Source organism: Triturus cristatus, chromosome 6, assembly GCF_964204655.1.
Source record: "Triturus cristatus chromosome 6, aTriCri1.1, whole genome shotgun sequence".
Taxonomy (NCBI): domain Eukaryota; kingdom Metazoa; phylum Chordata; class Amphibia; order Caudata; family Salamandridae; genus Triturus; species Triturus cristatus.
In genome coordinates this window covers 105,061,681-105,088,750 of record NC_140589.1, presented here as the reverse complement: position 1 = coordinate 105,088,750, position 27,070 = coordinate 105,061,681, and the positions used below count along the sequence as shown (strand labels likewise).

General features: G+C 42.8%; 1 protein-coding gene across 2 annotated transcripts in view; it reads left to right on the top strand.

Annotated features, from left to right (window-relative positions):
* The window catches only part of LOC146816450 (ATP-binding cassette sub-family C member 10-like), a 351,699-nt gene that overhangs the window by 256,895 nt on the left and 67,734 nt on the right, over positions 1-27,070 (top strand). For both annotated transcript variants that reach the window (XM_085610292.1, XM_085610293.1), the window contains exons 16-17: positions 6,331-6,500; positions 22,130-22,290. In XM_085610292.1, the coding sequence (XP_085466418.1) occupies positions 6,331-6,500; positions 22,130-22,290 (331 nt within the window). The remainder of the gene's footprint in view (positions 1-6,330; positions 6,501-22,129; positions 22,291-27,070) is intronic.

Sequence of the window (27,070 nt, the reverse complement as noted above, 5' to 3'; positions counted from 1 at the left end):
TCTGTGGATTCTACCAATATTCAACTTTTTCCGAACTGCTGTCCAGACTTTGAATGCGTCCAGTAATACCTTAAATCTAACCCTTTTAAAATAAGCAAAATTAATATGTCGCATGAGACATCCTTTAGCCTCCACCCCATAAATTAGCTCATAAATGGAGACATTAGATGCTTCCCTTATATCACCCCAGTCACTTTTCAACAAATCGGCCATCTGTTTCATAGCTGCTGCCCAATAGTATACTTGAAGATTTCGGACTGACCAGCCCCCGCGATCTCTGGGTAGAGTCATATACTTTAAAGCTCTTGTAAACCCTGCTCCGCCAAGCCAAATATCTGCCTGCCGATTTTTTTAATAGAAATTTCTGTAATCGCTGTCCTGGCAATTATAATCCTTGATGGAGCTATCTCTGAATCACCTCCCTCAGAGAGAACCTCTATCAGGTGGGCTTCTGCCTTGCCCAGTTCCTCATACAGTGTATGTAACAGGTTCCTTTCTTTCTTTTGTGTCTACCAACCATACTTAGATGTTTCCCTCCTGATGCCAGCCTTTAGCATATCCCAGACTACCTGTATACTAGTGCTGCCAAGATTCCCTTCGATGAATCTGGGGATCCAACCCTCCATATGCTGAACATAACCTTCTTCACTGAGCAGAGCCCTAATAAATGTCCAACGAGCTAATTGTGATTTCTTCTGGATATTAGTTTCGAGGACCAGAGGGTTATGATCTGCCATAACTCTGGAATATTTCGTTATTGTACTACCATGAACCAGCTTCTGTGACACAAAAAAATTATCCAATCTGACATGTGTTTGGTGAGGGGCAGAAAAATACGTAAAACCAGGATCATTCATTACTTGTTTAACTCAAACGTCCGACAGCCCATGCAGTAATCTCATTTGTAGTAGGGATTTATACACTTTAGGTTTACGCCCTTGATACGTTGTCCACAGATGGTTAGAGGCTGAACAACTCGTATTTATGTAAAAATCCCCACAGACAATAAGCGGGAGGGGCCACCCGACTAACTCTACGTTCAGCCAATCGAACAGTGCTGGATCGTCGAGCACTGAAACATAGGCGGAGCACAGTGTAAACACACTATTGCCTACACAGCACTGCGTAATTACCCATCTTCCCATTTTATCAGCAATGCATCGTGGAAAGGTAGCTAAGCCCCTCCAAGCTAATATTGCCACCCCTCTTGTCTTTACATCCTGCGTAGTGATAAAGATCAGTTGATATCCATCTAGTTCCACTACCTTCCGTCTACAAGCTTCAATATGTGTTTCCTGAAGGCAGCCTTCAGGAATTGGATTTCCAGGCTGACGCTTCGTCTCTATGTGGGATTGTTTAGACCACAGATATTAATTGAGGCAATTCTAAGCTTCCCCATTAATAATTAAATAAAGTTCGGGTACCCCGTGGCATAACCAGATCAGGTCTTGAAGACAACCACAAAAATACATGCAACCTTCCCCTTGATTTCTTTTGCATCCCCACTCCCCGTTCCCCTCCCTCTCCCCCACCCACTCAATTAGGCAAAAAAGGTCCAGGGACCCTTGCGATGCCTCCTGCATTCCACTGTGCTCCCTAATCGCTCCCCTGCCTGAAAACAAATAATAAAAGAGAAAAGAAAAATGTGAAAGAACCCCAAACAATGAAGCAGAAAAGACCAATATTGTTCTAGCAGAATTTAACCCGTCATACTATATACAAAAGACAGAATAAGGTAAGCATTATTAGCCCATATATTGTTCTCTTATCCGCTTGTTAGTTCCTGCAAGTATTCCTGGGCCTGAATCTCTGAGGTGAATACTCTGGTATTTCCTTTGAAAGTAACCTTAATTCGTGCCTGGTTAATTAAGAACACCTCACAGCCTTTTTTTTGGAACGGAGTGATCAGCTGCCAAAGCCTCCATCTTCTTTCAACCGTTGAATGACAAAAGTCCGGACGTACAAAGAAAGAGAACCCCTCAACTACTCGCTTTGCATCTGGTCTCGCTTCCTCAAATATTGCCTGCTGTAGAAGGAAATTCCCAAAGAAAATGAGAATAGCTCTAGGTTTCTCATTTTGGCCTGTTCTGTTCCTTTCCATCATCAGTGGGAAGCTGTGCACTCGCTGCACCTCGGCTTCCCAGTTCCAATGCGCCAACCCTGGGAAGGCACCTTTGAAAAGTTTTAGCACAAACCCACATATGTCATTGCCTTCGGCATTTTCCTCTGTGCCTAGAAGTCGTAAGTTATTTCTGCGCTGCCTATTTTCAAAATCCTCCAGTTTCCAGAGTACATCGCTCATTCTGGCTTCATTTGCTATGATTTTTTGATCGGTGGTCTCCACCCCAGCTTCCAGCCCCACCACACGCTCCTCTAAGGCAGTAGTACGCTCCGCAATTTCTGAGCAAACTTTTGTAATTTTACGGATCGCCCCCTGAAGTTTTTTATTTGCTAGCTGTGCCCTTTTGTGCTCTTGACGGGCTTCTGCCTGCATCTGTTTGAACGTAGAGTATATTAATCCCATAGAGGGGGGGAGTATCTGTCTTGCTCGCAGTAGCTTTGGAGTCCTTGAGCGGGGATTCATTTGTATTTTCTTCATCGGTTTCAATCCCGAACTAGATAGCAGAATAGTCCCATTGTAGTTGGCCAGCTTGACTGTTATCAGAATTTGAGCCTCTGTTTTTCCCAAATCCCTTAATGCTCCTTCTCTTAGTTCGATTTGGTTCCCTCCTCTGAGTATCCAGCCTTGTAGGGGGACTGCCACTGTCCTCCCCTGTAGCTTTGGGCTCCATGTCCTCGAGATCACTGGCATTAGTGTGCTCCATCTCATCCATCAAGGAAAACATTTTATCTCCATCTGGAGTTCCTATATTTTTGCTGACAAGCTTTGCGGAAACAGTGCTATAATCATTGAAGTCAAGCCCTCCTTGTACTTCTAAGTTATTAACTTGCGTGCTATCTATATATTCCATTTCCTCCTTTCTCATCTCTTCCTTAAGCTCTATGTTAGAAATGTTTGTGTAAGTCAAATCTGTGGCGGGAACTTCTGATACAACTGTCTCATGAGGTAATTTAGATGTCATATTTAATGATGTCTCTAAGCCTGTGCCGCTATCCGCTATCTTGCTGGCAGTCTTACCCCTAGGTGGGAGTTTTACCTGTATTCCGCTTGTTCCCCATCAGGAGAACATCCCAGGCACCGTCTGTTGTTTGGGCCTGGTTGCTGGGTCGACAGGACGCTGCTCACCGCTGGGTGTCCTGCTGTCGATCTCCACCCCCTCCTGGCTGAGCGTGAGAGCAACGTCTCCGCCTCTCAGAGCCGCCATCTTCCGAGCTGCAGGGATCGCCTTCATTCCGATCGCGGTGCCGTCCTTCACTGGCGGTGTTACTTTGGGGGGGGGGCATCCCACGCCCGCCCGCCCGGTCCTCTCGAGCTCCTCCGTGCACTGGAGAGAATCCGAAGAACCCTTTTGGGCCAGAGGTACGTTCTGTGTTTCAGTGTCGGCACGCCGATGCAAAGCACTTTCACTGTCCGTGTGAGCAGAGCTTCAATGCTCCGCAGTGTGCTCATCTGGGGTCTCAAGTAGCTTTCCAGAGTACCTTTATAATGTACCCGAGCAGTACATCGACTTTGGATTCCGCTTTTAAGACCACTTTATATCTTAAAATGGAGTTCTTCTGCAGTTAGTTTGGTTAATGGCAAGGGAGCGGCTCTCACAGCGGTCACGCAGCCGCCATCTTGCCTCATCCAGCCCAGGGTTTTTGTCCTAACCCATTCCTCTTTGGAGGTACAGGGACTGTTCGCTCAAACAGGTCTCCTGGACTGGTTCGCCACTAATAAAGCTACTGCTATAAGCTTTTTCTTCAGCAGCCAAAGGGTTCTTTTGATTTTTGACCACTCTGAGTTTCCTAGACTCCTGGTGGCATCAGGCTAGTCATGATCCACTGCAGCTTAAAATATTTGCTCTGGGTGCAATCCTTAAACAAGGTAAATCGGAAATATTTTGGAAGCTTTGCAGTTGTAAGACTGGATATATTCATTGAAAGATGTCTTTATTTTCAAAAAGTTTATTGGTTCCAAGCTACAAAGGTGGGGAGTTAAGATTAGTAAATCTGTACTTACCTATATATACTTATCCGGACGATATAATGGTAGCGATAGTCTGCTATACTCACTCTTGTGGCATGCTAGCCTTATTTCTAAACAAGGTGATTAGCAGCATGGCCTAAAAGAATGATTGACCTATTGTTTGAAATGGATGTTCTTTATAGGTTTGTGTTGCAAATATTAATCATGACAGAGTAATTGTAACTTCCAGCTGGCTACAGCACCAGATACACAGGCTCTGGACCTCCTGAAACAAGACATGCCACATCAATGCACTGGAGCCTCAGCCCACTTTTTTGAGGCTCAATTTTGCCATTCCTCTTCTATAAGGGAAGTTTGCTCAGGTCCGCATGGACAATCCAATAAATACACCAGCAGTGCTCTTTTTTCTTGAAACGAACAAGGAGGTGTGCAGTCCCATTTCATTTGTAATTTTGCTGTTCAGCTTTGGGGCTAGGTTCATAACATATCTCCTGTTGTATCCCATCTGGACGCGGAGAAGAGGATGAAAGAACATATTTTAAGAATAACTTTTCAGCGTTTAAAGAACAGTGGATATACCACAAAATATATAACTGCCAAGTCAGACCTGTGTGTTTTCCTAGGATAACTATTTCCAGCACAGAGAGCATGTGGCAGGGTTCCTTTCCATTTGGAATTAGGGATAGAGTCTCTAGAGGATGCTTTCTCGTTACACTGGCCAGAGCTGTTCCTGTATGCCTCCCTCACATTGCCCCAGTTAATGGGATGTGCCAAGAGTAAGCTCCAATAGCTCAGAGATTAAATGTATTGCCCCATTTTGGCCTCACAAGCTTGGGTTCTTGGTCCTCCTACTCTCATCAGACAAGAACCTTCTTTAAGTTGCAGTTCTCGTACTCACCCCTTCAGACATCTTGGCATGCCCTGACACTGCTGTGCTCTCCTTTTGTGCTCTGGACACCAATTATATTTTTTTAACAAGGCGCAAAGCTGAATCAGTGTTCTGCTACAGGCTCCTCAATAGGGGTTTGTTCTACTCCAGATTAATCTTTATGCGCTAAATATTTTTTGTGAACGACCTTACCTGGAAGATCTTTAAGTCTCAATTGCATCCAACAGAAGGATTGTCAGATTGAAGGTTGTGTCATCCAAAGAAGCATGTATCATCTCTCACAAAGACAAGGCGGTCCTTTGCATAGAGCCTTCTATTATTGCTAAAATTCTGACTGAGTTTCATCTGAACCAAGCAGCAATTCTCCCTGTATTCATCCCTTTCCCATATTACTTTTTGATGAATACGGTTTGCACAACCTGATTTTTCCAGCACAATCCTCTTAAAACGTCAGATCTTTTTTCAAGGCTATTGTGCATTTACTTCTTGTAATAAAGCAGCATACTCCTTCCTTACCATTAATTCTTCTATGTCCAAATGTTCTGAAGTTCATGGAATTTTGGATCATTGATGCTTATGCAACGAGAGCAAAAGCAGTACTGTTTCCTCTCAAAGACTCATATCCACTGCAGAAACATGTGTAGAGCAGTGAAGTGGGCTTAGCCAGGCATGTTATTTTATAAACATTGCTCCACAGATACAACCTTGCAGAAAAGAAAACGTTGTCTTCTGTCATGAGGTTCTAAGCAGTCTAGTTACGGGATCGCTTTTCAGCATATGATGTCTTCACCTCTTAATGTGGTTTGCAATCAGTGTCCCAACAAGTTTAGAAGAAGTATTTGGAGCCAGGTGAGTGACGCAGGACAGAATGAAAGATTAAGGAAGATGAAACTGGGTGATTCTGGTTATGGTGACCCCTGCTTCTGTTCCTTCACAACGCCCACCCAACTATCCTTTCAGAATAAATGCTAAGCCTGTACACATAAGAAAATACTATGTTGGCGTTGGATGGGAACAGGTGGGTGTGCAGTGGTGATTTAGAGACTGCACAAGTAGAGGGGTTCCCTTGCTGTGGGGTACCACTAAAACGATTGATTTCTTTTGGATAATCATTTTGTTCCTATCAGTGGCTGCAGGTACTTGCTAGTCTGAAGAAGAGAAAGAAGGGTAATTGTTCTTATCACTATCATCAGTTGTGAATGTGTTTATTGTTAATAGGAACATTGTATTCTGCTCTGATACACACTCAAGGGAATGTGTGGGGATGCTCTTATAATTACCTGTGGCTCTACTCAGTTCCTCTGCATTATTCTGGCTGTGAATGTCTGATCCTTGCCCTGCTCTCCGGCAGGTTTGAGCGGGAGAACGAGGAGCGCTTGGAGAGAAACCAGCGTTGTAAGTTTGTCAGTAACACAGCGATGCAGTGGCTGGATATCCGTCTGCAGATGATGGGCGTCGTGGTCATCACAGCTATCGCGGTAATCGCCATCATTCAGCACCAGATGGAATCCGGCAGTCCAGGTATTTTCTCTTCACTCACACCCCCTCTCCTCCTCCAGGAGAATAGGCATTGTGCGCGCAAGGGCACTTATTGTTACCAGAGAAGCTAGATTTAAGGCTTTTCATCTGCCTTGTGGGTTGTCGGACCTGCTTATGATCTTGACATCATTCAATATCTCTATCTTGGCCTGTTACTTATGCAGTAGTACAGAACTGCACACATGGATGTTTGTTTTTATGTGTCCAACGTTTTTATTCAGTCATTCAACAGTTCGCAAGAAGTGTTCCCTTGTGTGCTCTCACCAGAACTTCTATCTGTCGCTTACTCAAGGCTCCTCCCTGTTTTTTTCCCTAAAAGTTTTTTTCCACAATTTGAAATGTTTATTTTGGATTGCAATAAATCATTATATCACCATATGTTACTAAATCAAGCTAGCTATTAACATACTCACATTAAAATATTAAGGGTCACATCTATCAAACAGTTTTGCATTCACACACTGTGCAAATCGGTAATTTCAGCTGTTTGCAAATGCAAAATAGCCTTTCAAGATGTATGAAAGGTTTTGTAGTCGGAATTTGGGGTAATCACAAAATTAGTGATTACCTAAAATTGGGGAATTGCAATTTCCAATTCCCTTAGCACATGTACGAAGCATTTTCTAAATCCCAACTGTGCATTTAGGAAAATGCTATTACCATCGACTCCAAGTCAATGATAACCATGTGCCCCTAGGGCATGTGTGAGCTTTACATGTGCACATTTTTAATTTTTGGGGTGCTTCAGGGGGCCTTATTATGGCTACCCATTGCTTTACATTACCTAATTTGAGATTACCAAATCGGTAATCGCAAATTAGCTAATGCAAAACACCTTTCACCTATTCACGAATGGAGTAGTATTACCAAATAGTGATGACCTATTTACCGAATCACTACTTGCTAATATTAAGGAATTGCTAAATTCTTGGGGATTCCTTACATACATAGCATTTTGCGATTATCAAATAGCGATTCACTAAAAATCGCTAATTGGTAGCCCCAAAATGCGTTTCTGATACATGTGACCCTCTATCTCTTCCAGAATAAAAAATAACATTTTAGAGTCATAAGTAGGCAAATTCATGAAGATTTTCATAGGACATTTGTCCGCCTCACATTTACATTTTTTAAGTAGAAGGTAACCTAAAACTACATATCATAACTGGGCACTGTAGTAGAGTATGAAATGCAGAACCTTCTATCCCAACCCCCCAAATAAAAGCTGGAGGACGGACATAATGAAGATGCATATCCTGCCAGTGATCCACAGAATCCCTCAAAGTAAATCAGAGTTGGCTAGCCACTGACTTCATGTAGGAAGCTGGCTCTGTATATATTATACCTAAGTAAGGTATGATGTGCACAGAGTCCAGTGGATCCCCAGAGGCTTGCAGAGGCTCGAGTAGATAATACTAAAAGCTCTAATTTTAGTTGTGTGGTCGATCAGTTAGGCTTATCAGAGTGCTATGTTAAGCATTTATTGTAAACACTCAGGCAAGAAATGATAGCCCACACTCGAAGACTGAATCCAGGCCAATTGTTTTGTATAAAAAGTTATTATTTAATTTCTAGAACCAAGAAATAATCAGTAGCAGGTAAATAACAGTTTTCAAAGGCAGTAGAAATGCTTACAGTCTTGGGAATACTTTGGTATTGTCAATCAGAAACTCAATGTTAGTCATTGGAGACTGGGGGCACCCGAAGGGTGTGGGATTCAGTATCTATACCACAGTAGTCGATACCGGCAACTATATTTACCCTTGCAGAGAGCAATGGAGATGAATGGGATTCAGTCGACTGCCAGCATCGTTACCATCACAGTCTTTGTCACGAAGTCACTGTAGATCAAAGGGAGGCACTGCCAACCCAGCAGTCGCAGTCATGGAGATGCAGATACGCAGGGGATAAAGGAGTTCTGCTGTCATCGGACTGTTACAGGCTCTCGGGAACAGAGCTGAGAACTGCTTGGGTCATTGGACCGAGAGGATCCCTCTAGGTCATGGAGGCCATCTAGCTGCGGTGCTTTCTTCTTGCAGGGCTGAGTTGCATCGACACAAGTGCCAGTCCTCTACCACAGCGGTCTTGGGTTTATTGTGCCGTAGTGAGTTGCGTCAACACAAGTGTCGGTCCTCAACTGCTGGTCTTCTTGTACCGGCAGATGCTGGCCACTGGAGCCTCTAGCCCAAAGGGACGTTATTAGCAATTTGGTGAAGGCTGAAAGGTCTCTGGGCGTCCTGGGAGGCCTTGCAGGATTTCTGGAAGGACAGCAGGTCCAGATGTCGAACCGGTTATAGGTGGCAGGGCTCTTGCCGGGTTATGTCTGCAGCGGTTCAGTTCCTGGTCCGACAGCGGCCCTCTTCTTTTGTCTTCTTTGGTCTGTCAAAAATGAGGATCAAAGTTCAGGGGTGTCCCTAAAAACTGAATTTAGATATGTTACAGGGACTGGCAGATGGCAGCCAATGGGCTACTTGCCTTTAGGGTGACTAATCCCTTAGATTGTCCCACCTCCCTTTGTGGATGGGGCATCCCCCTAATCTGATTTGGTTGAATCCTTCCATTCAAGATGGAGGATTTTCTAAGGAGGGGGTCACGTCGGTCCAGGGCACCTTAGGGTTGGTCCTGGCAGAGAGAGGACACACCTCTACAGACTACTAATTATCCAGCTGACCTTGCCCCCAAAAGTGGGGCTTGGTCAAGGGGGGCGGGAATCTCCACAATCTGGAGAGGCCCTGGCTAGCATATCAAATGGCAGGAAGCCTTTGTGGCTCACTGTCCTGAATGCTGTTCCTGTTTGGGGGTAGGTGTGAAGCACCTCCACCCCAAGCAGCCTTTGTGCTAAACCCGCAAGAGCACAAAGTCTCCCATCTCAGGGGTCAGAAACATGTCTGTTTGTGGTAGGCTGCTACCGACCAGTGAGCTGGACACAAGGGAGTTGGTCGTTTTTCAGGGGGCATATCTAAGATGCCCTCTGAGTGCATTTTGGAATAAATCGAATACTGGCATCAGTGTGGGTTTATTGTGCTGAAGAGTTTGATACCAGACTCCTTAGCATCCAGTAAAGCCATCATGGAGATATAGAGTTGGTAAAGACAAATTCCCAGCCCATGTACTCGATATGGCTCCACTGCACTCACAATGTCTGTGAATGGCACAGACACTGTAGGGGCATATTGCTCATGTAGCTGTGCCCTCACCTGTGGAATAGGGCACCCAGCCTTGAGGGCTGTGAGGTCTGTTAGAGGGGTAACTTATCTATGCCACAGACAATGGTTGGTGGGTATGGCACACAGAAATGACGGCATTTCTCCGGTTCCCTCCATAATCACGGAGCCATCCCTGCGAGTAGCGATTTTGCACCGCCGGGCCGCCTGATTGCTTCACGGCATCCCCGTATGTAGCGACTGTGCACCTAACGGGCTTTTTCAGTAACCTGAGAAATCCTACAGATTAATTAAATAAGGGATCGAACCAAGGATTCTAGTTCTGACCAGGCGGAGATTTGGAAGGGACATGTCAGATTGATTTCAGTTTGTAGTGTACTGTGAATGAACACTTATTGGTGAATCATCCACCTTGCCGGGGGGCGGAATTGCTGGCCGGGCTTTGCTTCGCCACTCTGCTTGGCCGGGACCTTCTCCGCCGAGCCTCCCTGCTTTCAGCCTACAACAGAACTTTCAGCCTACAATAGAACTCCGGGCCGAGCTTTGCTCCGCCGCTGCTATTGGCCGGGCTTGGCTCCGCCATACCGGGACCACAAATCCCATCACCCCCGATTGCCGCGCCCGTCATCTGCCAGCCCCTGGAGGCGCATAAAGGTCTGCTTGGGGCCGAGTCCCCTGTGAATCATCTACCTTGCTGGGGGGCGGAATTGCTGGCCGGGCTTTGCTTCGCCACTCTGCTTGGCCGGGACCTTCTCCGTTGAGCCTCCCTGCTTTCAGCCTACAACAGAACTTTCAGCCTACAATAGAACTCCGGGCCGGGCTTTGCTCCGCCGCTGCTATTGGCCGGGCTTGGCTCCGCCATACCGGGACCACAAATCCCATCACCCCCAATTGCCGCGCGCGTCATCTGCCAGCGCCTGGAGGCGCATAAAGGTCTGCTTGGTCCCTCGTCCCGCGGGACGCGCCGGGAGAAGCCCGGGACAAGGGCGGGACCGTCTGAGGCCGTCAGGGGCCATAAGAGGCCGGGCTGGGCCACCCTATTGACATCATTATATTGAGTAAGAACGCAGATTTAAAGTCTGTTAGGAGATTACTATTTGTGTCCCTTGCTCATATATGCTAGATAATACTTGTTGGTTGCTTCTATCGCTATCAAGTATATATTGTAAGATTATCGAATTATGACCAGACGTCGAGTAAAACCTGTAATAGATAATACACATAATCCTATAGATATGTATCTGACCAAAGCAGTTAGTGCTTTGGCGGAAGAAATAGATCACACAGAAAGACGTTTGTCAATGGGAACAGGTACAAGGGGTGGGGAAGAAGCTTGTTTGATAGCAGGGATGCACACATCCAGGGAGGAAGGTTTGAAAACTACAGATATGGGATTGGATATGACATGTGACCTAGCTATGGATGACATGGAGAACACACATGCCTCCCGGATTTCAATTACACCAAATTTATCTAATTCACCCCCCTCGCCCATGCGTATAAATTCAACTAAAGGGCCTAAAAGGAGAAATATAGGTCAGGGAAAAAGCAGGTTAGCCAAAGAACAGCAAATTGTTACCAGAGGGATTTCATGAAAAAATTGATAATTTGGCAAGAGAGGTACATAAAATTGACGGACATATGGATACATTTAAATTACAAGACCAAATAGTCAAGTCAAGAGATCAGACTAACGCGAGTATAAACAACGTCCCTACCAACTTGGCAACTAGTAACCCACAAAAAACTAGTGTTGGCTGGCCCTAGTATAGGTACGATTGCAGCCAGAAATTTAGATAATGGCAAGAATTTAGAGGTACCAAATAACTTATCACATGAGAAAAGAGCTGTGCCATCGATAGGAAAGGAAAATCATAGGAAAGATGACCTGGAACAGGCAAGAGGGTCACATAATACAGACAATTCCAAAACTACAGATATACCAGCAGTCATCAATTTACCACCAGAATGCGGGGCATATGTCACTATCCTTTCTAATGTACCTAAATTACGGGAAGGTCAATTAGAAACCAATGAAACTTTAAAAAATAAAACACTGCATTGGTTATCAAAAAACTGTGGCTTTCCTATAATGGGGGCTGACCAGATAATACTTACTCAAAGAGTTGGATGGATAGGCCTGTTACCAAAACAATTTGATGGAGACTGTATAATAATTAACTACAGGTCACAAGGTCGGGCACATGAATCCCTATTAAACGCACCTCCCCCTTCATGCTGGGATTTTAATACAACATTATTGCCATAGGGTTATTTTTACAAACACTTGTCAACAAGTGATTATATTGTCTATCGAAAGGCATATCATTTTAATATCAACTCATCAGTACCCTGACCCACATGTTTTTCTATCCCTCTGTATAATAGATTCCAGCCTCTGAACTCTATGGAGGATAATGATTGACGTGAGAGATCTGAGGAAGCACTCTCACATGATGAAACAGACAGGAGAGTAGTTTATAGACCAATTGTAAGCGGAAATGAAATTAGCAAAGAACAACTTTTATATACAGACCCCAAGCAGGCGGACATAGGCTGTGATAGTGTTGGGAGTAACGACTACGTTGTCACAAATAAAGTTAATGAGTTAGTAACTGAGTTACAGGATGTAGTGACCCCGGTGAATGTAGTCGTGTCTGCAAACTCTACCACTAGCCAAAGAACGCCAATAGTAATACAAGGGGGTTATACTCTTATATCATGGAATATTGCAGGCCTTGGTAAAAAATTAGATACCCCTTTTTGGCAGGACTTTATCTCCTGTGGCAATGATTTTATCTGCCTACAGGAAACATGGAGTACAGTCCCGGTTGTAGTCGAAGGATATTCCTCGTACTGCTTGAGTGCGACACCTTCCATAGCAGGAAGAGCCAAGGGAGGACTGCTACTGCTTATATCAACTAAATTACTTGGGTGCAAAACTATAAGCTACTCATCCATTCAAAATCATAGTCAAGTATTGAGACTCGAGTTCCCAAAGGGCAAGGACTTGGTTTTAATTAATTATTATAATTCTATCTTTACCAACGACAGGGGTGAATTATTAGAAGCATTGGAAAAGGAGATAGATAGGGTATTGGCACTCTCTGGTAAACTTGCCATCATTTTATGGGCTGGCGATTTCAACATACGAGCATGCTTTTCAATACAAACTAACTCATGTGGGTTTATGAAAGCCACAAATAATATTATTGGGAATAATGAATATCTGTTACACTTCCCTCATTGTAGATATGGAACAATTTTTAACACGTTAATGGCAAAATTCGACCTCGACTTATTAGATTGTTCAATGAGAAAGGGCCATATTAAATGCCCTACTTTTACTGGGCGGAATATTTTTAGTAACATAGATCATATTTTAATTTCTAAAAATAGTTTCTTTACTGACCTATGGATATCTGAACAGGTGGTGAGTGACCACAATAGTATATCTATAGTACTTTTAGACTGGGGTGATAAACCTACGAAAACCGAGGAATGTATCTCGGATATTCTCCCTGTCAGGCCTAATGGCATGAGAATTAAGTGGGTTGGTGTTGATCCTCCCAAAGTTCAAAAGGAAGTGGTTACAAACTGTAGGAATGAAATTGATTATTGCCTCAGTGAAGAGGTCCTCCCCGATATTCTGCTAGATGCATTCTCTGATATAAATAGATCAATCAAGAGTCTACTAACCAAAAGTATTAAAAGTTCGGAAAAAACTGGTTCGATGTGGTTCGATTCAAAATGTACTCTTGCATTACAGAAATTGAAAATGGGGCTGGGGACTAAACCTCGAAATCAATTGCATATACAAGAGTTAAGAGTTGAATATAAGCAAGCCATATCGGCTCAAAAAAAAGAGCTTCAAGCAGATGCTTGGGAAAAATTAAGTTTGGCAGCCAATACCAATAACAGTAAACTTTTTTGGGAGACTGTAAATAGTCCCTTTCTAAAAGATAATTGTACCCCAGAATTAATGTCCTATGTGAATTGCACAGAATGGATCGAACATTATACTAATATTTTTAACCCAGATAGGGTGTTTTCAACTGTACTCTCAAATAACGATTTTACGTGGCCTACATTGCCCATGCTAATTGAGGTGGAAGAAGTACAGGAAGGGCTAGTTAATAGTAAGGGGGGAAAAGCACCAGGTCCGGACAGAGTGCCGAATGATTTATACAAGAACGAAATGGATTTATGGACCCCAATCCTTACGAGGGATTTTTAATATTGCGGCTTTAGGGAATTTCCCAATATCTTGGGGTCAATCATTGATTATCCCACTTTATAAAAAGGGTTCCTGCTCTGAAGCCTGTAATTACCGTCCAATATCTTTATTGGATTCTTCAATAAAGGTTATGAGCAGGGTTCTTTTGAAAAGATTGGAAACATGGGCCTTGGACTATAAGATTTTATCCCCCGTCCAATATGGATTTAGGAAAGGCCTAGGTACCTTAGAGCAATGTGTGAATCTTGATTTGCTAATTAATAAATACACATCAGTGAAAGGGGGTAATTTGTTTTTATGTTTTGCGGATTTAAGCAGCGCTTTTGACTTAGTGGACCATTCCCTTTTGTGGACCGTACTGCTTGAATCCGGAGCCCCGAAAGAGATAGTATTCTTTTTGGCACGAGTATATGAGAGACTATCCTGTAGCGTACGAGATGGGCCAACTGGCGAACGAACCCCCTTTTTTGAAGTAAGAAGAGGTATCAGGCAGGGGTGTGTATTGGTCCCCCTTTTATTTTCTTAATTTATTAATCAAATAGCCACGGTCTTAAGTCAGATTTCAGTAGACGCACCTATGATAGATAAAAAGGCAGTACCAATATTATTATATGCCGACGATGCCGTTTTAATATCTCGTACCCCGATAGGCCTTCAACGGCTCATCAATAATTTTACAGATTTTATTAATGGCAGAAAACTCCTAATTAACAAATCCAAAACCTTTACATTGACATGTGGCAAGAAGTCGAACTCATCAAGGTCTTTTTATCTAGATGGTTTTAAAATTCATGCAGTTAAATCCTTTTGTTATCTAGGTATTACTTTTGCTGGAAACGGTAAATGGACTAATGAACATGAAAACATCAGATTTAAAATGACCAGGAATATGAATGGCATATTTAGGTTTGCAGCCAAATTGGGGGATCGGAGGGTAAAGGACATAGTGAATTTTTATAACGCAAGATGCATTTCCTCAGCTTTGTATGGGGCGGGAATATGGGGCCACTGTCCCGCTGACCAACTCCAAACAGACGAAAACAGTTTTCTTAAACGGTTGCTGAGTGCACCTGCCTCAGCTTCCACTGAGTTAATTCATCTGGAAACTGGTCTTAATTATATATCTGACTTGGCTGCATTACGCCCTTTACTTTTATGGCGTTCTATCTGGTCTAAGAGTGAAACAGAGTTCACACAGCTTATAATCAAGGACTGTCTAAAGTTGGACCTTTGTACCCGTATACCGTGGATAAGTTATATCAACCACTGGTATAACCTTTTGTTTGATTTTAATATCCTTGATGAGTCCGAATACCCAATAACATTATCTAAAAAAGAGATAAAAGACTCCTTTTTGTCCTATATGAGGGGGGAACGAGTTAAAAAATTAATTGGGACCCAAAGTACATTTGTGTTTTATAGACAACTTGAACTTAAATGTGGGCTTCAGGCGTATTTGACAGATCTGTCAAGACCTTCGCACAGATTTGTATTAACACGCCTTAGGCTGGGAATTGCTCACCATCTCGTAGCCTTCCCGGTTATGGGTAAGAGCTCCAAAGTGAAGTGCCCATGTGATTATATTTCTAAACCGAGTTGCTGACATTTTTTACTATTTTGTAAATTTTATGTGTCATTTAGGAAATGTTACTTAAAACCGATTTTATTTAAATATAATACCCGACTAACTGTAAATGCTATGAAATTACTCTGTAAATTTGAGAGCCCAGATATTTGTTTTTATGTAGCTAATTTTATAAAAAAATGTAGAGACGCCAGGAAGTCGATAGTACTATGAAATTTTGCTTTAAATTGTAAATTTGCACTTAAGCATTTGTCACTTTATTGCGATTTAGCACATTCTCATGTACTGCAACAGTTAGTCAAACGGATATTTGCACATCTGGATCCTGGCATTTGACACTTTATTGCATTTTGCACTTTGAAGTTATTGCATAGGTCGAGGAATATTGGTAAATTTGTGTTCTTAATAATAATATTTGGAGAGGAGTATTGTTTTTAATTTTGAATTTTTTATATGTGTTGATATAATTGTTTAGCTTATATGGTTGTGTTATGCAAACCAAATAAAAGCTTTCTGAACTGAAACTGACTGCCATGTCGACTCTGAAGTCTTGTATGCACTGAAACACGCAATCTACAATTGCAGTGTGTACGTGTTTGGTGAGGGGCCTCTGAGGGTGGCACAATACATACTGCTGCCCCTAGAGACCCTCTCTGGTCACAAGGCCCTTGGTACCACTGTCACCTTTTACAAGGGACTCACGGGTGAGCCAGAGGTGTGCCAATTGTGGAAACAAAGGTACCGTTTTGGGAACGAGCACAGGCACTAGGAACCTGATTGGCAGGGACCCAGTGCACACTCAGTCAGTGCATCAGATATCAGGCAAAATGTGGGGCGTAACCATGTACTTTCCTACAGTTCCATAATAAGAACAAACAAATTAACATACCTGATTATTTTAAGATAATTTCCTCTGAACCATCTATCTATCTTAGTGTGTGCAGTAGTTTTAAATGTAGTTTGTATACTAGTAAGGTTGATTATAATCTTCTTAAATCACACAGATAGCCCAAATGGGAGTCCTTTGATGCACGAAAATGTCAAAAATAATGTAGGGCCCGATTCACAGAACTAACTTAAGACAAAATCCTAAACTTACTACCATTTTGGTATTCACAGAAGGCACTTACTCATTTTGGTATTCACAGAAGGTACTTACTCATTTTGGCATTCACAGAAGATAGGAGTCCTAACTTTAGGACTCTAAATGCCTTCTGTGAATACCGACAGTCTTAAAATTAGGATTTTTTTCAATTTAGTAGTAGTAAAGTTAGGACTCCTAACTTTAGGACTCCTAAATGCCTTCTGTGAATACCGAAAGCCTTAAAATTAAGATTTTTCTCAGTTTAGTAGTAGTATAGTTAGGACTCTAAACTTTAGGTCTCCTAAATGCCTTCTGTGAATACCGAAAGTCCTAAAATTAGGATTTTTCTCAATTTAGTAGTAGTAAAGTTAGGACTTCTAACTTTGGGACTCCTAAATGCCTTCTGTGAATACCGAAAGCCTTAAAATTAGGATTTTTCTCTGTTTAGTAGTAGTAAAGTTAGGAGTCCTAACTTTAGGACTCCTAAACTGAGAAAAATCCTAATTTTAAGACTTTCGGTATTCACAGAAGGTATTTAGGAGTCCTAAAGTTAGGACTCATAACTTCTGTGAATACCGAAATGAGTAAGTGTCTTCTGTGAATACCAAAATGAGTAAGTGCCTTCTGTGAATACGAAAATGGTAGTAAGTTTAGGATTTTGTCTTAAGTTAGTTCTGTGAATCGGGCCCCAAGTCACCAACTTGGTGAAATTAGTAAACAGACAGCAAGCTCCAGACAAATTGATTCAACAGCTGTAGATTGAATCAGAGAAATCAGATTGACCCTTCGATTCTTTCCAAGATGAGGTGGACATCAGTTACCCCATAGATGTGCTCTGTAAATGCCAAATCATGATAGCCCCATAAACTTTAATAATTGGGATTCTAGATAGGCCACCATAGTTAGCCACCATAGTTAGCTGAGATTTAAATGGCAAATCTTGGCCCAACTTTGGTGTGGTAGAAGACATTGAGAAAAAAAAAAGATAGCTTTCTGAAATTGTCTACTCTATTGTAGTTGCTCTATACAAGAAAAGTTGAATTTCATTTTTATTTAGTTATACACAATATATATTAAAATAAGTCAAGTTGTTGTATTCATTTCACAGTTTATGGGAAGTACATTAGGTTAATGAACGAATGATAGTGGGTAAAGATGGGGTAATTAATTGTCATGACTCAATGCCTGATTATGAGTTTAGCGGGCTGCAGCGCCAGCACCCCGCTGCAAAACCGCCAAACACATAGTCAGTCTGCTCGCCATATTCCAACTGGAATACAGGTCGGTCGGCTCCGCAGCGGTGGCTCATAGGGGAGCCTTAGAAAGGCACCACTGTGGGAGCATCGCAGCCCGTTCCTGCATGGACCAAAATGCACAATGTTGTGCATTTCGTTTCGTGCAGGAACAGGGTGTGCAGACAGACAGGGGGGCACGGTGGAGCACACCATGCGACCCCCTGCATGCACCCCCATGCACAGCAGCAACAGAGGGCCCTGTAGAGCCCCCATAGTCTCCTCATCACCACCCTTTTCATTGCAGGCCCACCGCCATTAAAAGGGTCGCAGTGAGAAAACTCATAATATGCTTGGTGGTGCTGCAGCAGCACCCCCAGTATATTACAGCCTCACACTGCTGCGCCACCGCTGCTGAAACAGGGATCCCTGGTGGTTGCGGTGGTCCTGTGGCCATCCCACTGCCGTAGTTGTAATACGGCGGGTGGACCGGCAGTCTGGTGGTGCAGGGACTGTCACCATGGGTCGGCGGTCATAACTGGGCCCTTAGTATGGGTGAATCGCATTCAGAAGTGTAAAGTTAGACAGCAGTTCAATTTCCTGGAATGGGGTGCCAGTTTTAGGAATCTAGATACAAGTGGCCAATGGCCCATGGAGACAACATCACATAAACTGTTTGGAGTTAAAGACAGGTTTGTTTGCCCTGAAGAGATTTAGAAACAATTCAAAAACAGTTTGAAGAAGCATCCAGTATTATGCAGAAGGGAAAATGTTACAGCTGAGATGCATGCACAGGCTGGTATGTGGCCATTCAAAAAGGTCAGGGATGCTGGTTTTACAATTCTAGAATTACAACCTACCACATACAAATGTGTGTCATTGAGTGGGTTACAGCAATTGGAAGCTAAATCTGGTTTTCAAGCACATTAGTTCATGTGGGCTCCCTGGAAGTGAACCCACTAGGTTCTCTCCCACCTTGTAGGTTGCACTGGATTTCTTCCATGTTTAGTTTCCCGGGGGTCTCTATGCCAATAGATTCTACAATGTTTCTTCCCACCAATGGTATCGGCTGGTTGTTTCCCTGTGTTGATTCCCAGAGTGCCTCATCACCTGTAGCTTCTGCATGCTAACTCCCCATTTGTATCTTTACTTTGGATTATCTCACGCTGCAGTTTCTTTGCGGATTCTACGAATCTGTGGCCTCCTCATTTCCAGGGTTTCCCTAGTATTTTATTTACCTGTAACAAATATGTTTTCTCTTCGCCCATGAATTCTCTAGGGTTCTCTATCATCTTAATTTTGCCGGGGTTCAGTTTTATTTGCAGAGTTTCCCTCCTTCTGTGGTCTCTTTGGGGACTCTTATGTGGCTTCTCTGAAGTTCTGCACACTACTCGATTTTCAAATCTGTGGTTTCCCTGGAGTTGCAGCTGTCATTTCCTAAAGTTAGCTTCTTTTTCGTAGCTTACCCATGAGTTCTCTGCATCTTTGGTTTCTGCAAAGTCTCACTGTAGTTTCCTTGCATATCATGCTTTTCTGATGTTTTTCTTTATCCTGGGTCTTTTTAAGGGTTTCTCCTTACCTGTGATCCCCTCAAGATGTTTTCTCACGACTCTGTACTGTACATCTTGAGTGAACAATAATGCCTTTTAAAAAGAGATAACTTTGCCATGATCTTCCTGCCTCTTGCATTATTTACTTCATGGACAGACCCAAGTGTTTCATGTGAACACACTTTTGGGAATTCTCCTAAGTTCCCCACTGGCATGTCCACCTCTCGATCAGACCTAAATACCTGTAGGTTAAGCCATTCTGACTAGTTCTTGTATTCTTTTGTTGCGTTCATTTTTAGTCTAATGCATCAAAGTTTTAAGCATAGTATAACGTGGCATTGAGATATATAACCAAAAACAGTCATTTCTTTGTGAAACAATAATGACTTCCCTATTACTTTGAACTCCATTTGCCCGTTAGTATCCTGGTATAAAATATCTTACTTCTAGATAAGCTAGGGTTATATAGCTAGAGCCTCCTAACTTCAGAGAAAAATAGGACTATCATTTAGAGATATATACAAAGATCAGTTAAATTTGATGCACACAGGAAATCGTAATTTGTTGGCACACTATTATAGTGCATAAGCATTAAGTGCAAGATTTTATATTCCATCGGCTGTGTGACCAATGTCATCCTCTGTGGCTGCACTTAGGGCAACTTGGAAAACTTTTGAACTCATCAGCTATTTATTATAATATTTGCACAATGTTCTTTGATGCCAGATTGAATGGGATTGAATTGCTAAACAAAAAGTGTACTGTATACCCATCTTGCTATGATACATACAGCCCTGCATATGGCTCTGGGTGAAAGGCTGGACAACTCAGTGGAATGAAACCTCAGTTTCCACCATCAAAAATAGGAGGAAATGGCCAGACCCAGAACCCAAGCCCCCTCCCCCCAAGTGAAGTTAATGATGCACTTAATGGTTCCTTTAGAGTCTCAATATGCAAGTTAGTGGTGACTGGTGGTCTGCGTACTGATTGTCCAGGCAGGATGTAGTTAAATGTTTCATAATCTAGCTAAAGCCCAGCTAGTTTTCACTCTTTCTTTAAGGGACAGATGCAGTGGTGAATCAGCAACCACTATGAGATTCCCTGGGGTGTCTATCATTCTAGGCCTGTGTCTCAGAACCCACCTGCCACTGTGGTAGTAGGAAGGGCACCCACTAGTCTGGGTACCAATGCTTCAACATTTCCAACTAGATTACCTACAACTATAAATGTATATATAATCAGAACCGCAAGGGCTGGCTAGATTGTTCAAACAGCCTGCAATCAAGATGACTCCCTCCAAAGCCACCCCACTGCTAAATGAACTGGACTCCGCACAATGTTTAAGAAGGCAGACACGCGCTTAACTCTGGCACTGTACAGATACATGGAAAAGGATGCATGTTCACTAGCACGAAGAATGGTTATTCTGCACTTCCACATCCCAGGTGATGATTTTCTGTAGCCTTAAATTTTTCTTGTGCTTCCTGGCCAGGCTGGCTCCTGGGATATTGTGACTCCTGTGTGATATTGGGCCAATAAAGCATCATCCACACAGATTATCTAATCAGCTAGGCCCTCAACAGATCTTCCTGGGATCAAGACAGATTCTTCATTGAGGGAACATCTGTTCCCTCAGGGCATGCCAGCTTCTCTTCTCAGCAGGTGACATCTGCAAAGCTTCTTCTGAAGAGTCCAGGCCTGTATCCAACATGTATAAGAGAGCTAAAAGTCAGCAGAGGTTTAGCTTCTGGCAGCATGTGCTCTGCCCTGGTACTTTGGAAGTTCAAACAGCTTAGTCGACTACGATGTCAAGCATTTGTGTATAGTGGCAAAGGCACTGACACATGAGCCTCTTAAGGTGCTACTTTTTTCATCAATTGTGGGGAAAAGCATCTTCCCTTTCTGCCATGTGTGGATGTACCCAACACTAAGTCGCAGCTGCTAGGCGACAACCAGCTACACAGATAGAGGGGAAAGAGTGGTTATCACCAAAGCAAGGGAAACCTATGTTAAACATTATTAAGGCAATGGGTACCACAATTTTAGGGAAGGAGCATGCCATTTGTCACGTCTACAGGAAGATAAAGACAAATCTGCAGGAAGACTTACAATCATGTACAGAAGATACACAGCTTCTCAAATTACACCACCATACCACATTCCCTTGTACATGACATACTTACAGTATCCACATGTGTTATACCTGAGAAGAGGCAGAGGACCCATTTAGTGGGGACTTAGCTGATGCTACAGGGGAGATCTAGTTAGCAGTATAAAAAAATAAAACCATGTGCCCTTGGAGTAAAATCACACTGCAATTCCACCCTCAAAGTTAAAGATTTGCTTTTAATCACCAAGGCCCCCTCCTCTGCCTTCATCAGAGGAGTTCTTATATTCTCATGAACAGTACAGCAGTAGCGGAACATCTCTATATTATCTACGGATTGCCAGTAACACATTCGGTGGGCCAGACTAACATTCAAGGCAGGGTGGCGCAGCATTTCCAAGCCATGCAGAGGACTTTTGTCCCAATAACTTTTCATAGTAATTCTCCACTCTTGTACGGAGTTCTGTGACTTTTAGTTGTTTTCATACTAGTAGATGCAAAGGTTGGACAAGAACCCTTGCATACCTAACCCACTGCTCCACGCCTCTTATGGTGTATTTTCTCCCCATCTAGGTCTTTTTACACTTGTGCCGCTCCCTTTCTGTTACTCCCGCCGTTAATAAGGTCTCTATTTCTCTCTTGGTTTCTACAGGACTGGTGGGCCTGGCTCTCACGTACGCTCTCTCTATCAATATTATACTGTCACAACTCATCTCCTACTTCACACGTACGGAGACCATGATGGTGAGCATGGAGCGAATCGAGGAGTACTCCACAGAGATCCCAAAGGAGCCAGAAGAGGAGGCCCTGCAGGTAACATGTTTGCCCCAATGAAGGCTGTGTGACTTGTCCAACATTCTAACCCCACACACAAACATATTATTGATAATGCTGACTTTTGAAAAGGCAATGTCTGCTTCTGGTGATGTGGCAAATAGAACAACAAGGGCAGCTGAATCCTGTAGACAGACATAACTGAGACGGTGGAGGCCATGAAAAATAATGAGTAGGACCTGAGAAAAGAAAGCAGGAGGTAGAGCCCTAAGAAGAGGATAACATCTACCAAGACCTAGGGATACTTAGGGCAGACCCTGAGACAGAGAGGAGGATGTCTTTGCCTAGAATCTTAGGCGTAGTCAAAACAGGACTGAAGATTCTTTGCCTGTACGTTAATATAACTCGGTAACCCCAAACCATGTGGAAGACATCCCCACTGACTTTAGAGCAGCAGGTAAGCGTTTAGGGTCAGGTAATCTGTGGGCCTGCCACAGCCGCGGGGACCTGAGATGGGTAAGATGGAGGTATTTGAGTTGAATTAGGCACAATTTGGCTACAATGACACAGGTGCGTGGGGCCATGCAGGCATCTCTCCAATCACAATTTTGCAGCATGCCTTGCCCCCCCTACCAGCATGTTCTAAGACCCGACATGAGATTGGGGGAAATTAATAACCAGCGATTTGTAAATCTGATATATCCCTCCTTTCCTAAGGGATCCATGAGTAGTTTAGCCTCAAGTGGACTATGTTCAGGAAAATCAGATAGAGATCCCTGGTGACAGGAAAGTGCATGGTGTAGTTGTAGGTAGCAGTAGAACTGGGATTCATGTAAGTCAAAGCTCCTAGAAAACCTTAATTTATGCTTCTTCCCCAAAGTCCCCTACCTTTCATATTCCGATATAGCTCAAGTTATGAAACCCCTCCAGACTTGCTAGATGTGTCAGCCATCGTCCTCTCCAGATGGGGGTCACAAATGTCAGTTTCTGATCCCATTCAGTCCACCGATGCCCTGGCCTCCACGCTTGCAGGATCACCCTGTTGGTCTCTGGGAGCGACCTTTGATTAGGTTTGCCATATGGAAAGCTCAGGATGTGGTCCAGGCCAAGCAGTGGTACCTCCCCTCTAAACGCGGGGTCGTCCCACCCACCATTCAGCCAGTCGTTAATAACTCGGGTTTGCACTACCATAGTAAAGACGAACATATGCCATTTCCCTGAAATTACTCCAAATAAGCGTGATTAGGAGGACAGATTCATAAGACTAGCCTAAGAAGGCACTCAGAAGAATAGAATTGAGGATAACGTCATTAACTGACACCAAAATATGAGGGCAGTTAAAGCAATGTCACACTGCCTTTGACTTTTGACTATTGATGACATCACAACAAGTAACATCATACAACCTTTGATCCTTCTAGCACTGACAACTGTACATGGTTATGAACAATATTTGAATTCAGACGTTTGCTGCAAATTGCGAAGACAAATAGTGCTAGGTTATTCACGAGTCTCCTTACCGCGGCTCATTATGTTTGCCACTTTATTTTGTAAGAGGTGCCAGTACCCTAGTAATTCCCCTTATCTGCTGCTACTGAAGAGAAGAAATCTTAATTTTCCTACAAAACTGAAAGATGTTGCAAATTGGTCTTTCTTAGGCTGGCTGTCCCGGACTTACGTAATCTAAAGCCTTCATTCTGTAGGTTGTGATAATATTGGGTGATAAACCCACCCATGGAAATAAATGTTGTCCGTTCCCTTGTGGGCTTTTAGTAGGGCGATATTTCCTACCCATTTAAAGTTATCAAACTTTTAGGAATTTTTTCAGAAGAAAAAATCACAGGATAGTTGTGAAATTATGACCCCCGCCTCTTGGGCTTGAGTGGATAAGTTCAACTTGTTCCAGCTGCTTTAGTGATTCTGGGTTAAGAGCAGAGCAGGGGGTAGAGCCTTGAAGGCATTTAGAGGACCGGTGGCCTTTGGGAAAATAAGTTGTGGGTGCAGGTAGGGAGAAGGAGAAGTGTCTTTGCATATGTGTGTGTGTTTTTGTATGTTGCTTGTCTGTGGACATCTGAGTGTCTGTGAATGAATCAATGTCCATGTGTGTGTGGTGAACTTGTCATGCAAACTTGTGCTACGCATGGAACCTTAGCATGGTTATGAGAGGGTTCCACAATTAGAGCGTTGGTGGCAATTCGAGTTTGACAGCGCCACTATAAACAGCTTGTTGCAGCATATCTTGAATAAATATTTCTACTTAGCTGAAGTCTCCGTCTTTCCTGGATCACTGCAAGTTTTCTTGGCGACGTGTGAGGCAAGCTGTTCACACGGACCCGCGCAACGCTGACGAAGATTAGTAAAGCAAGGCAATCTGTGATGACTGTCAGCAATTAAGTACTGTTGTGGAGTATAATTATGTAGCAGCGCTTGAGTCATTCTGCTAACGTGTTCAGCATGGCGAATAATTTGGCAAGCTCATGTGCACACAACAGTGATTTTCACCTGACAAGTTATGGTATGTGATGCACATGTCCATAAGCTGGAACGCTTGTGGCAGCCTGGAATGCAATGTAATAGCGTACAACACGTACGCGTCACAGCCATTTTGGGAAGTCAGAATCAAACTGATTGCAGAGCAAATAGGCCTACTGTCTAATGGGTACGCTGACACGCCCAGCTCGTAATCAATACATGTCACGTGTATTGTTACACACCGTTGAAAGATACAGCTACGGTCTTATGGGAGCAAGTACGCTGACAGGCACAGCTTGTATTGGATGCGTGTCACGTGTTGTGTTGCAGATCGGTTGAAGGGGCGTTCGCTGACATGCACAGCTATTATTCTAGCACATCTTAACACTGATTTTGATACAAACTCATTGTATACACATAAAAAGCAAAATAATAAGAAATGCATGGAATTATCTATTTCCAGAATTAGTTCTGGATCTCTGACATTTACAGATTTCTTGTGTGTTGTTTAGAAGGTTATCTAATGGGGGATTTTGGCTGGCTTTGAGCTCATTCAAAGAAGTAAATTGAAATTCTCGTACACAATTGACATTAATATTTTGAGTTTTTGCACCAACTTTTAGATCACTCATATAGTGACTGGATGTTTGGAGACAATTCTTTTGTGTACAAGGGGCTTCGTTATCTGCATAATATGCTGAACTGTAACTTGATATTACTTTACATTTTTATGTGGTTTCACTTTTTCTTTTCCAAGGTTGGGTAACAATGAAAGCTGTTTGTCCACCACCTCATCTTTTGCAAACACCAGGAGATCCACCAGTAGCCTCGAAACAATGGTTTGAGGCTTTTGAAACTTACTTAGGTGCCACTGGTGCTCTTTGGTTTTGTCCAGAAAGGAAAAAATACCTTTAACTACACTCATTGGGCTTTGACGGCAGAGCAATCTTGAAACATTTACCTGATGTAGCAAAAGGGGGAGAGGAACTGGATGATTACCAGGAAATGGTGAAGAAATTGCAGGATCAATTTGATGTTCAACCCATCTTAGTGGTGGTGAGATACAAGTTCTTTAAAAGAGTTTAGCTGACAGGTGACGATGTTGATACATATATACCGGCACTTAGAAGGCTGGTGGCGGCGTGTCAATTCAAGAATTTTGCAGATCAGGTGGTGAGGGATCAGTTTATTGGGCACTGCAGTGACGAAACTATAAAACACAAAATATTGTCCATAGGAAATCCATATTTAGAAGCAACAATTAAAGTGAAAAAAAGTATAGAAACATCCACAAGTGTCGGCGAAGGAATTGGATAGTAAGAATGATGAATTGTAGGCTTGGTAAACATGAATGTGAATAAAACCCCCACAAAAAGCAGGCAGCTGGATAAATTTAACAACATATTTTTGCAGCAGGATCTATGTTTCTGTTGCGGGAATCATATGCACAGTAAAGGTGGTAGACCATGTCAGGCAAAAGATGTGGTGTGTAGGATATGCAATAAACGGGGAAATTTCCCAAAGGTGTGCCAAAGTCATAAATCTAGGGTGTAGTATACATTTCCCCAGCACACGTAATTCTATAACATTTTCATTTCTGATGATTTACACATATAAAAGAAAGCCCATCAAGTCAGGAAATCAGTTTCTTCTTATTTCTTATCCGAGTCGTTTAATGAGTATGATCTTTCCAAGCCAAAGCCAACACGTGTTTCGTCGCCTCAGTATATTTGTACACGCGACTTGTTCACGGCTAGGTAGGAAATAAATGCATAAAAGCTATAATTACTTATACGTATGCATCCATTTGTATAACACAAATGTGCAACCAGGGTAAAGAAAACACCATTAAAAGTGTAAGGGTCACGTCCTTGCACCGCCACAATCTGTGTTGGTGCACATATATACTTTACATGATGTGACATGTGTGTCCTGAACATCTATGATGCACATGATTAAAATCAACATCTTTAAGAAAACAAAAAACAGTGAACGTGACATCGTGAAATTCTTAATCACAAATTTGAGATTTGGTTGCTGTCACTGGGTGACACGGAGATGGTATAGGTGGCTTGCCTTCATAACTACATATAGAACTAGATACGTTCACATAATTTCACGATGTCACGTTCACTGTTTTTTTGTTTTCTTAAAGATGTTGATTTTAATCATGTGCATCATAGATGTTCAGGACACACATGTCACATCATGTAAAGTATATGGGCCCGATTCACAGAACTAACTTAAGACAAAATCCTAAACTTACTACTTTTGGAATTCACAGAAGTTAGGATTTTGTCTTAAGTTTGTCTTAAGACAAACTTAAGACAAACTTAAGACAGACTTA